Below are 13,055 nucleotides of genomic sequence, written 5' to 3'. Positions count from 1 at the left end.
CACATGATGGGGCCCCTCTCTCTTGGAGATGGCTGAACACCTGGCCAACCATGGGAAGCAGGGAATTAATGCTTTGGTTTTCCTTGCTTGTGTGCATGGCTTTTGCTTTCCATGTTGGACTGTCTTTAACTCAACCCATGAGTTTTCCAGCTTTTACCCTTCTGATTCTCTCCCTGATCCCGCTGGTGGGGGAGTGAACGAGTGGCTCTGAGGGGCTTTGGCTGTTGGCTGGGGTGAAACCACAATTCCTTATTCACCAAACACTCCACTCACTGAATCCATCTCTCTCCAGTTCAGATGATGCCTTGCCAAGGCTGCCCTAGAACAGAGGCTAGATGGAGCTAAAGAATAAAGTAGGGATTTATTAGGAGGCCTCAATGGATCCACCTTGGGCAGCACAACAGCCCAGCCAGGGCTACACCCCAGGTGAATCCAAAATGGTCACAAGAAATGGATGCCCAGTCATGGGATGTCTCACTTTTTTAAGTTCTGCTCCATTTGCATATTGGAGCTAATTGTCCAATTCCAGCTTTAGCCCATGCAGTCCCATCCTTCTTGTTTTTCTCTCTTCAGTCCACATTGTTTGTGTTCTTGGGCCTGAGATTTAGATCATTTGTCCTTGGTCCCCAGTTAGAGAAGGAATTGTTTTGTCTCCCTGCTCTGTGCAGAGAGCTCACCATCCCCTGAAGTGAAGCTCAGAACTACACTCTAAAGCAGCACAGAATCTGAAAAATATAAAAGCTAAAACCTGAGGCATAACAGAGAAAAGAATGTTGTGGGGACCATGTCAATGGCTTTACAGAAATGACATCCAGAGCCCTTCCCTTGTCCACTAATGTGGTCACTCCATCACAGAAAGCCACTGGGGTGGTCAGGCAGTGTTGTATCTGCAGGGTGCCCTGATGAAAGAAGGAATGATGAATCTGACTCCATGTTCTCAGAAGGCTCATTTATTATTTTATGATACTATATTAAAGAATACTATACTAAACCATACTAAAGAATACAGAAAGGATACTTACACAATGCTAAAAAGCTAATAATGAAAACTCATGACCCTTTCTAGAGTCTCGACACAGCTTGACACTGATTGGCCAATGAGTAAAAACAACTGACTTAGAATCCAATGAAACAATCACCTGTAAGTAAACAATCTCTAAACACATTCTACATGAGCAAAACAGAAGAGAAGCAAATGAAATAAGAATTGTTTCTTTTTTCTCTGAAGTTTCTCAGCTTCCTAGGAGACAAATCCTGAGCAAAGGGATTTTTCCAGAGAATTTGAATGCCACAAGGCAGGGCTTGCCCTTGGTGAAGCCATGCTGGCTGTCCTGAGTCACCTCCCTGTCCTCTGTGTGCCTCACTGCAGCTGCCAGGAGGATCTGTTCTGTGATCTCCCCAGGCCCAGAGGGAAGGCTGACAGGGCAGGAGTTCCAGCAGCCTCCTTTCCACCCTCTTTAAGGATGGGGGAAAATGTTTCCCTTTTCCCAGTTACTTGGGACTTCACCTGACTGCCAGGACTTTTCAAATAATTAGAGAGAGGCTTGGCAACTACATCAGACAAATCCCTCAGGCTTTGGGAGGTATCCCATCAGGTCACATAGACTTAGGTACATTCAGGTGTCATGAACCTGATTGTTACTCACACTGGGAAGCATTTTTGTTACAGCAGTGGGAAGATTATGATTTAAAGTATCTCCTAAGACAAACTTGAAATGTGTTCATTGTTTATTTTTTTTTTAAATATTAAATGAAGGCTTGTTTTTTTCAGTTTAGATGTGTGCTGGCTTCAGGCTAAAGGTAATTGCTGAAGTGTTTCAGATGCTGTCATGCACAAAGCATGGAGATTTACTGGATTCTGGCATGGAAAAGAATGAGGCAAAGTGAAGTTTTCCCTGTAAGTAAATACTGAGCAAAGTGCTTGACTACATTTCACTATACATTAGTCCATTAAGAAGCAGATTACTTCTTCTCATAACACAGTCATTTTCATGCATACACTTAAGTGATTTCTTGTCTTGTCTTAGAGGTAGTGAAATTCTGATGTTAATTTTGTGTTGTTCTTTGATAAAATGAAGTACTAATTTCATTCATAAACCATAACTTCATTATCCATAATCACCAATGGATTATTCATTTAATAAAGATAATACTGTGTCTTTAAGAGCAGTCAGCATCTTTTGCACATTTGATCTGAAATGGACTTTGCTGAAGTTTGCTTTTTACATTTCTATGCAATTAAAAAATGGGCTTTCCTCTTTTTTTTTTTTTTGTGCATCAAGGAACTTTAAGTATATTGTGGCTGCTATTAGTGTATATAATACAGTGTTTGTTCAACTTGTCAGGCCATTAAATTTAAGGAGAAGAAAAAATGTACAGTGATGCCTTTGTATCACAGAACCATTGTGGTCAGAAGAGATCTCTGGAGATTGCCTGCTCCAACAAAGATCACATAAAAAATATGATACTCATATTTTTACTGAGGGCAGCTAAAAATATGAGTATCATAATAGTGATAATTTTCTGGTTTCTGTGTGTATGTTTACCAAACCCCAACTAAAGGCAATATTACATTAAAAAAACATGGTGGGTAATGACTTCTTTGTTATGCAGGAAACCTTGCAGCCTTTCATCATGTTTGTGTCATTTCCTAGTAGGAAAGGGGTAAGATGAGCTGGTCTATAACATTAGCTGTTTGCTTTAGGTTTTGGAAGAGAAAGAATATGATGTTTATATGAGTCTAGGGATTATTTTTCAATTACCATGAAAATCTGATCTTCTTAGGCTAGATTGTGAATCTCTGAGAACACTGCAGTGAGCAAACTGCTGCTGAGTCAAAAAGGAAGTGGTGGAGAGCCAAACAGGTCTGGAGTGAAGCCAGGATGTTGAGACAGGGAGAGAAGGAAGAATGGAAATGCCCAGAATGTCAGCATTGAGTGAATAAACATTGTAATGAAGAGCAAGCAATGTAAGTAAGAGTACAGAGATTATATTTCCTTAATAACAGTGACTTCTAGAACACTGTGGAATTTCCCAGCTTCCTCTGTGTGCTGCTGCACTCTCTCTCATAAAGCTTGACAGTCACAGAATTAAAATGTTAAAAGATTTTAGAAATACAAGAATGCAAGAATGATTTGTAGCCTGAGAAGTATGATTTTATCCAGTGGAGAGAAGATGGAAGGAAACACAACAGCATGACAAATCATTAAGAAGAAATGTGGAACAAACTCATCTTCATGTCCACAAGGAGTGAACCAAGCAGTAACAGGCTGAGACTGCAGCTCAGGAATTCAGATGAAGCACAAGAAAACCCTTTTTTGGCAGTGAGAACAGTGAAGGAATAGAATATATTGCAGATGAAAGTATTGGAATCACCATCTGTTGCAACTAGGGACTAATCAGATATCTCCAGGAATTACATCAGTGGAGTTGATGCTGTTTTGGGATAAAAGAACTAATTGGTTTTAGGACATCACTCCCAAACCCATTTTTAAAAGGCATAATTATACAACTACAAGTAGAAAATATTTTTCATAAAAAAGGCCTCTCTAATCCTCCAGGAAAAGCTGTAATAGGTTCTCTACTTGGGATAAGAGCTACACAAATTCAAGAGATAAGACATGCATTTTAAGATCAGATAATCATGGAAAAATTACCCAAAGGAATGGTAGATTCTTCATAGCTTGAAACCAAAAGTGTTGTAGACTATATATAATTTATGGCATGACTCAGATGCAACTGTTTGAAAATACTGTATTTAGGTTGTGCTTTATGGGATGTGAAACTTGGTGAGCTAAAATATGATTTAAATGTTTTGTGTGACTAAAATCTCCTGAGATATCATATTCTAGTCTGCATAAGCAAGGCATTTGAGTAAAACAACCCACAGTTTTAGACTCCATCATGTCCAAAGTCTGCTGTAAAAGCCACAAAAATACATTCACATAACAATGTACAATGAGCCCAGTGTTTGCAGTGGCTCTCTGGAAGTGGTGTGTCAGTAACTGCAACTCTTGCTGCTGGATTAAAGGAGAGAAATTACTATTGTGGCATTAACTTTGTCTTAAATTTGCTTAATCTCACCAGTAAATACTGGATTCTAGTTCAGTGATTAGGAATAAATTCTTCCCTGTGAGGATGGTGAGGCCCTGGCACAGGGTGCCCAGAGAAGCTGTGGCTGCCCCTGGTGTCTGGAATTATCCAAGGTCAGGCTGGATGGGGCTTGGAGCAGCCTGGGATAGTACTGGATGAGCTTTGAAGTCTTTTCCAACCCAAACCATTCCATGATTCTGTGAAACACTGCAGTGAAGGAAGGGCTTTGGCCAAGGCAGATCTCATGTCACAACCCCACACTCCACCTGCACCTGCAATGAGGACACTGCGTTCTGCACTGCTAGCAAAAGTGATCTGCATAAAAACAAAAGTTTAAATCAGCAGAAGTGATAAATATCCTTATCTTCTACTTAGCCTTGCAAACAGCATTGAAGAATAGGAATACCTGAATGCATCATTTCATTCCTAACCCCTTACATTTTACCTCTCACAGCATTCTTTTTTCACTGATTAACTCTTAGCACCCCCACTGATCTACCACAAAGAAGTAGCTGGTCTAAGAAATGGTGTGCTGAGAATAGAGTCTTGCACACAACTTCATACAGATCCTCACCCAGAAGATACAGAAGGAGATACAAAATATTCTGAGTTGGAAGAGACCCACAAGGATGATCAGTCCAGCTTTTAAGAGAGTGCCCCATATGGGGATCAAACCCATGGTGAGTTATCAGCACCATGCTCTAACCAACATCCCTACTTCTTAATTGATAAGAATATCCCACACAGAGAAATCTCTGACTATTATTAATGAAGTATAAAACTACTGCTAAAAGACTGTCTGATTATTACTGTGAAAAATGTGCATTTTATGATTGGCTTTTCACAAATATTAAAGTGAATATTATATGTTATGTTAGAAAGTAATGCTGTATTAATTTTCTTAAGTAGTGTGTTAAATATAGTTTTAGGTTATAATATAATGTTAAAATAGAAACTATGCTGTGTAAGATACTTTTTTTAATGAAAGGACTCACAGCGAGATAGCAGCCACAGGACACCTGAATCTTTCAGAGAAAGAGAATTTTTTGCCCCATTATCAGGAGAAAAGAACTTCCTGCCTCGCTCATTCATGAAGACACCGTTTAGGATTAAGAGGAAGTTGACACTGCCCAGACAGAATCCTGTGTTTGAATGGAATTTATGCATCATGTATGAGATGTATGAATATGCAACAGGCTATTATTTTAAAGGGTTAATCCTCTGTTAATGTGTGTCCTTTTTGGGCTTATGCAGCCCAGAAAAGGTACCCAGACATCTGTAACTCTTTGTTTCTGTTGTCTCATATTCTCCTAATCCAAATTGTCCAAATTATTATTACTCTAATTATATTGCTATTTTTATAACCATTTTATTATCATTAAACTTTAAAAACTTTAAAAAACAAGTAATTGGCGTTTTTCACAATTACCGACAGCTGAAACTGCTGATTTAGTTTATTCAAGTGGGCCTTTCTTATTTCAACATAGACATTTCGCCACCACTCGAGACGAAGCAAAGCGGGACGAACACACCTCAGGAGCACCAGGACGCGAACAGGGACGAAGAAAGAGCAGCAGGACGGGGAAGGAGACAGACCTGACCCGCCCTGGGGCCGGGCTGAGGCGGTGCCTCATGAGGCGGCAACATGGCGGCCACCCCGTGAGGGCGGGAGCGACGGCCTCGCCCCCATTGGCCACGCCCCACTGGCCACGCCCACCCCTGCCGCTCGCGTATAAAAGCCTCGCGCGGGCCCGGTGAGGGGGCCGGCACTTCCGGTCGGACATGACGCCACAGTGTCAACATGCAAGATGGCGGCGCATCACCGGCAGAACACGGCGGGGCGACGGAAAGTGCAGGTGAGGGCGCGGCGGGGCCGGCACGGCTCAAAGCGAGCCCGGAGCCTCGCGGGCCGCGCCAGCGGCTGCAGGGTGTCAGCCTTTGGGGGTTTCTATGGCAGCGCAGTCGCCTCATCTGGCACAGCCGCGCTGCGCTGAGGGGAGGCAGCGCCGCACGCCCCCGGGGTCTCTCCCCCGCCTCCGCCGGCCGAGGGGGCGAGCGGCCGCCTGAGGCAGCAAGGGGGGGGAGCTGCTGCTCGCTGCCGGACCGGGCCGGGTTCTGCAGCCCGCAGGAGGCAGAGCTGAACCAGCTCGGATCAAAAGCGGCGGAGCACGGCCGGAGAGCGAGAGAACGGTGCCCCCAGACCTGCTTGGGTGGAACGGGAATTGCCAGCAGCGACAGAGCTGCGGGTTCCTGTCACGGCTGTGTCCGGTGCCAGAGTACTTTTAGGTTAGATAGTGGGAAGAAAGTATTTGCTGTGAGCATGATGAGACACTGAAATAGTTTTCCTAGTGAAGCTCTGGATGCTCCATCACTGGAATTTTTCAAGGCCGGGTTGGACGGGGCTCTGAGCAACCCGGCCTAGAGGAAGCTGTCCCTGCCCAGGGCAGGGGGTTTGAACTCGGTGATCTTCGAGGTCCCTTCCAGCCCAAACCATTCCATCATTCTGTGATCTGCTTTGCATCATGTTTCTGCTTAGTTTCTGTAAAACACTCTGTCCCTTTGCACACGTGAGCGAGGAGCAGGATTTTTTTCCTCTCAAGTTTCAGAGATATTCCTTGCCAGCTCCAGGCAGCATTTGTTGAAGGAAGCCCGTGGCACAGGCAGTCAGGTGGGTGTAGACTTTCTCAGCACACTTGAGGAAGAATTAAACCCTGTGGTTTGGGCCCAAGTGTAGCTACAAATGGGTTGTTGTAGCCTTGGTGGAGACTGGAATTTCCAAAGTGTGTATAAAAAGTCAAGACTTTCACAGTTAAAGTCATTAAAATTGGTTTATTTTATGGTTCTCAATGCTTTTCTTCTTGTTTGTGATACTGCCTGCCCTTTAGATGTTCTTACAGCTTTCACTATGGAAAAGATTTAATGCATTATCAATGTGCCAAGCTGCCTAGTGGCAAATGCCAGTTGCAGCTGTACCTATCCAGTGTGATCAAATGAAATATTGATTAGGCTTGAAATAGCATTAGGAGCTTTCAAAACAGAGGTGGGTTTGATTTTTGACATATCATTTATCACAGAGAGGAAATGGCCATCTTATAGAGCATCTAGTGTTTTCTGTGGTTAAGGGAAGCACTCTTTCAATTCTATATAAAGAATTCCCTTGCCTTGACAGAAAAAAAACTGGATATGATTTAAAATGTAAAGAATGCTTGTGCTGTGAACAAGTTTTTGCAGGTTACACCCCTAAGCAGGGGGTTTTTATTATACCTTGATATTTGTTTGATACACTCCTATTTATGAAGTAGTATTTCCCTGACAGCAGCATGCATCAAAGAGCTCACTGTTTCCTTTTGTCACTACTATTTTTTGTTCTCCAAGCATTGATTGGCTCAAAAGTTTGTTTTTACAGGTGGTTTTGTGCTGGTTTATGATGTTTTGTCTGTTCTCACTGTGCTGTGTGGTATTTTTTTCACCTCATGTACTAATGACACTTGATGTACATGACACTGGTCTGTGTCTCAGCAGTGCACTGTGATTTAGATCCACATTGGTTGTGTTTTCCAGAGAAGTTTCCCAGCCCTGGAAGTGTTCAAGACCACCTTGGACAGGGCTTGAATCAACTTGGCGTAGTGGAAAGTGTCCCTGCCCATTGCAGGGGGTGGGATGAGAGCATCTGTAAGGTCCCTTCCAACCCAAACCATTCCATGATAAACATTTATAAAGCTTGACTAGAAGCTGGATTTTTTTTTCTTGACTCTTATTATTTCACCTGCTTCATTAGTAACAGGACTTTGTTCAAGTAAATGAGTTTTAAGTGTCTGTTTTATCCATCAGCTGCAAATGGAAAAATAAAACCACTCATGATTTATTTTAATTCCTAATGGCTGAGCATTTAGGGTGCTTCTACAGAGTTTTTGGGAGAGAGACAGAGTTGGAGAAATTTGTTCCAAGCCTCTGAGGATGGAAGAAGAGGCTTTTACAAAAGACACATCTCAGGCATGAGGGAACATTGATTCCTTACATGGCAGGAGAGCTGGTTGAAATTTATGGAAATCAGAACTATTATTAGCTTGGATGCACCTGTTCTACTGGTAAGCAAAGCCATCCAAAATAGTCAGTTTAGGGTGCTTCTGCATATCATTTTAGTTTCTAATGGTTTAGTCAGAGTGGATGTTTTAGGCCTCAAAATAAATTCCATGCATAGAAAAAGAAGAGTAGTTAAACTCTTTAAATGGGGGTCAGGCATTTGAAGTGTCCAGGGGCAGGTGTTTGTGAAGCTTAGCCCTGCCTTTCTGAAGGCTGCAGGAGTGAGCTTGAGTGATTTGGGAGGCAGTGAGGGTGCAGGGCTGTGTCAGACACTGATTTGGGAAGGCAGTGAGGGTGCAGGGGTGTGTCAGACACTGATTTGGGAGGCAGTGAGGGTGCAGGGCTGTGTCAGGCACTGGTTTGGGAAGGCAGTGAGGGTGCAGGGGTGTGTCAGACACTGGTTTGGGAGGCAGTGAGGGTGCAGGGGTATGTCAGACACTGATTTGGAGGCAGTGAGGGTGCAGGGGTGTCTCAGACACTGGTTTGGAGGCAGTGAGGGTGCAGGGCTGTGTCAGACACTGATTTGGAGGCAGTGAGGGTGCAGGGGTGTGTCAGACACTGATTTGGAGGCAGTGAGGGTGCAGGGGTGTCTCAGACACTGGTTTGGAGGCAGTGAGGGTGCAGGGGTGTGTCAGACACTGGTTTGGAGGCAGTGAGGGTGCAGGGGTGTGTCAGACACTGGTTTGGAGGCAGTGAGGGTGCAGGGGTGTGTCAGACACTGATTTGGAGGCAGTGAGGGTGCAGGGGTGTGTCAGGCACTGATTTGGGAAGGCAGTGAGGGTGCAGGGGTGTGTCAGGCACTGATTTGGGAAGGCAGTGAGGGTGCAGGGGTGTGTCAGGCACTGATTTGGGAAGGCAGTGAGGGTGCAGGGCTGTGTCAGACACTGGTTTGGAGGCAGTGAGGGTGCAGGGGTGTCTCAGACACTGATTTGAGAAGGCAGTGAGGGTGCAGGGGTGTCTCAGACACTGGTTTGGAGGCAGTGAGGATGCAGGGCTGTGTCAGACACTGGTTTGGAGGCAGTGAGGGTGCAGGGCTGTGTCAGACACTGGTTTGGAGGCAGTGAGGATGCAGGGCTGTGTCAGATGCTGCTGTTTGCCATGTGCTGCAGTTTCAGATGTTGTCCTGGCAGTCAAGTCAAGGTGAAGCTTTCCCAGCAGGTGCCTTGAAGGAGCTACCCTGGAGGAGTTGCATTGTGACTGCTCTCCCAAACTTGCTCCCTGGCCAGAATAAATTTACCCCCACAGTCAAAACAACATGAGAGTTTTGCCATATAAGGATCAGCATCCTTATAGTATGATTGCATGAAGTTTAAGCACTTTTTAGCTTTACATCTTGTACAGAGTAAGAAAATCTCATTGTCCATTCCTGGGAGTGTTCAAGGCCAGGCTGGATGGGGGTTTGAGCAGCTTGGTCTAGTGGAAGGTGTCCCTGCCTGTGGCAGTGGTTGGAATGAGATGATCTTTAAGGTCCCTTCCAACCCAAACCACTGTGATCTTTTTGAACTGATTTTGTCATATTTGTGCACTAATACTGCAGCTTAGTAGGTGTGATATCTGTTGTTTTATATTTCATATATAATAAATGTAAAAATTAGAATTCTGAATATTTATTTATTTCATGTAATGCTTAAGCAAACACATAGCCAATATGTTGATTCCCTTGTAAAAAGATAAAATGAGCTTCTTAATGCCTTCCATTACTTTTATTCTGGAACCTAGATAAAAATTCAAATAGTCTCCTTAATTAAAAGCCATGTTTTTAGGAATACATATGCTGCACTAAGATATTAAAGCAATGTTCTTTTTTTTTCCTGGGTATTTCACTGCTGTTTATCTCATTCTTGATGCAGTTCAGAACCCTCTCATAGAACCCTCCCATTATTTGGAGAAATACCTTTTTTTGTTTTTTGCTCACTTAGAAACAAGGAATGAGTGTCCTCAGCTGGTTTCTATTTCCTCCATGTGGTTTGGTGGGATGTTTTAAAAGCAGATTTTACCCATCTGTGAAGATAAAGTCTGTTATAATGCATGTAATGTAACAAGGGTAACATGATCCCACATCAGTTGATACAAGTGTTTCCTGCACGGATAAGTGTAAGTCCTGCTAGAAATTCATTTGGCTTTGTGTGCCAAAATGTATCTGTGGGCAGTAGCTTTGTGTCTGGAGCTCTTAGGTAGTCATTAAAATGATTACTCCTGATCCATTTAGGCTCCTGAATCCCATAAACCCTTTCTAATGAGTGGATGTTTGTGCACTGCTGCTGTGGAAGATTCTTACTCATTCTGGGAGCTTATAAAAGCTGCAGCAGCGTCCATGGCAAAGCTTTGGTTGTTAGTAAAATATTTCACATGCCACAAGGCCTCTCCTCCCAGCCAATGAGGCAGTAAAGCAATGCTGATCTATATCCCAGTTTTTGTGTCTGTTTTTGTATCCCAGATTTTGCCCCTGGCTCTGTGCTCTGCTGGGAAGGGCACAGCAGGGATGTGCTCCAGCCTGCTCCAAGGAGCAACGCCCCTGAGGTCTCAGAGCCCTCACTTCTGGGGTCTCCACCCCACTTTCCAGTGCTTTATCTTCAGTGATAAGATCTGTGTTCTTCAGGAGCAGAAGTGAATTTTATTCACAGCAGTTTCTCCTCAGACACAACTTCACTGCATTTATATTGTTTAGATATGTTTGTGTACACACAGACTTGAAAATATACTTTGTTTTTGTATTTTTGCATACTTACTAAATCTTCTAATATTTCTTAAGTCTATGCTAAGTGACACTCAAAAACCCAACCAAACAAAAAATCACTTTCTCACCTTTTTCTCCTCAAATAAGAACATAATGGACAAACTCATGTGGGTTTTCAGCAATCTTCCAGTGTTCTTATTAGTGAATGTTTTGGTTTTGTGGACTTGGCTGTGTGTCCACCACTCTTACACAAGTTCCCCATGCATTTCAGCAACCTTTCAACAGATTTTTTGGGGCCCCTAATTTTTCCTTCTACGTTAATATGGAGTTAATGCATTTAAGTGCAAGTATCTGGATGCTTCTGGTGTTATACCTCCCTTTCCAAAGGGTTCCATGTGGTGTGCAACAAATGTCTCCTGGGGTTGTTTTTAGTTCAGCCACATGTGCTGTGTGTCTTGTTCTAGTTTTGTTAATACACAAGATGTTTATTTCAGCCCCAATGCCTGGTTACCAGGAGCAGACCAGTCAATATTTATTATTTTGGATGAGCAAATAAATTTATTTAAGTATTTTCAGTGTAAACAGCTGACAGTTTCTTGGATATCATTTGGTCTCCAAAATGAGTTGGAGAGTGCATTCTTTGCTGTAGTCCTTTTCAGCTCATACTGTTTTCAGGACAGATGGTTTGCCTTGTCCTTAGCCAGCTGCTCAAATTGCAGTGTTCATTTGAAGTGTTGGTGTTGTGTCCCATCAACTTGCTGACCACAGAATAATTTTCTTTGTTTGTCCTTGTAGTATCATAAATTTAAAAAAAAAAAAAAGAAGTCTGTATTTAATGTGGATTAGAATTACTTTTATGATTGAAAAATGTCTGTCATGGTTTCTCCCCATGACATGGAAGAAGTTATCATTACCTAATTAAATAGGAATTTCTTTTTCTTATTGTTAGTCCTTCAATTTTTAAGCAAGTTTATCAGGACAAGTATACTTGTCCTGATAAGTATATATATTCCAAATATATATATTCCTTCTGTGGGCAGTAAGTAACACTGTAAAATTCTGAGGAGAGACAAAAATAATTGTTTGAATTCTGTGCACAGTAGCCGTCACTGATGGGAAATTCTGTATCAAGCTCTTTTTGTTGTTTTGCTATATTTTTTTGCATCAAAGATCTCTTGTATTTATGCCAATAAAAGAAACACAAGATTTTAATCTTGTTTAATTCAGTTGTTACAGCAGAGTTATTTAATCAAGTTTGTCACAGGGAGAAAGAAAGATGATGTTGGATTTCCTGCTCAGCTTCTGCTGAGATCCATTTCAGATCTAGAAGGGAACAATAACACTGAAACAATATAACCCCTCTCTTTATCCCAGTTCTTTTAAAATAAAAGCAATACTTGCCAAGAGATGTGTGACTGAATTAATATGTGGAAGTCATTAAAGGCAATAGAGGGCAAATTAACTTTTGACTATTTCTGTTGATAATGAGAAATGGTTGTCAGTCTCCTCTGATCATGTCTTTTTGTGAGGGAAAAACAGCATTTGGTTGAGCTGACTTTAATTTCATCAAGATTAATGTAGAAATATGACTCAACTTCCAAAGTCCTGTGAAAGTCTTAATCATACATGAAAAGTACCTTACTTGTTAAAGTAAGCCATCATTTGGGGATTTTTTTGCATTTTTAAATATTTATGCCTGTGTTTTTCTTGACTTCCTTTAAACTAAAAAGTAGCATCATTATGTGCAAAAAGCATCAGCATTACCATGCTTAGGTGACTAACATAGTTTGACAATCTAACTTATGAGTGGAATGAAGAACTCTTAAATTATACCTGAAAATATAACAAATATGGGAGGTAACTGACAGAGGAGGAAAAAAATCCAAAAATTGAGCATTTCTCAAAGAATATCCTGGTAGCATTTGGGAAAATGAGAGATGGAGGGCCCTATCATATAACAAATATGGGAGGCAACTGACAGAGGAGGAACAAATCCAAAAATTGAGGATTTCTCCAAGAATATCCTGGTAGCATTTGGGAAAACAAGAGGTGGAGGGCTCTGCTGATCTTGAACCTGATACTGTGTCAGGAAAATATTGCTCTCTCTAATGAATAACATTAAATTTGATCTACTGGTTTGTGTCTTAGCTGGTCACATGTAGTATTTTTAACTGAGTGTATTCATTGGTTTTATGAGAGTTTG

The 13,055-nt window shown here is 42.1% G+C and overlaps 1 protein-coding gene and 2 long non-coding RNA genes across 3 annotated transcripts in view; 2 read left to right on the top strand and 1 right to left on the bottom strand.

Moving 5' to 3' along the window:
* The first annotated feature begins 5,819 nt into the window (after window positions 1-5,819).
* WDR48 (WD repeat domain 48) overlaps window positions 5,820-13,055 on the top strand; it is a 32,091-nt gene continuing 24,855 nt past the window's right edge. Inside the window, exon 1 of the mRNA XM_071428521.1 lies at window positions 5,820-5,948. Within this exon, the coding sequence (XP_071284622.1) occupies window positions 5,901-5,948 (48 nt within the window). The 5' untranslated portion in view covers window positions 5,820-5,900. The remainder of the gene's footprint in view (window positions 5,949-13,055) is intronic.
* On the top strand, window positions 8,484-11,676 carry LOC139590790 (uncharacterized). The gene is made up of 2 exons (XR_011679437.1): window positions 8,484-8,546; window positions 8,789-11,676. It is a non-coding gene; the product is annotated as an uncharacterized lncRNA (long non-coding RNA).
* Window positions 8,828-9,164, bottom strand: LOC139590789 (uncharacterized). Its single transcript, XR_011679436.1, has 3 exons — window positions 9,101-9,164; window positions 9,019-9,059; window positions 8,828-8,893 (listed from the first exon to the last, which is right to left on the bottom strand). It is a non-coding gene; the product is annotated as an uncharacterized lncRNA (long non-coding RNA).

This window comes from Agelaius tricolor, unplaced genomic scaffold, assembly GCF_023055355.1.
Source record: "Agelaius tricolor isolate 1412-34295 unplaced genomic scaffold, bAgeTri1.0.p SCAF_6, whole genome shotgun sequence".
NCBI classification, from domain to species: domain Eukaryota; kingdom Metazoa; phylum Chordata; class Aves; order Passeriformes; family Icteridae; genus Agelaius; species Agelaius tricolor.
This window is presented reverse-complemented; position numbering and strand designations above follow the sequence as displayed.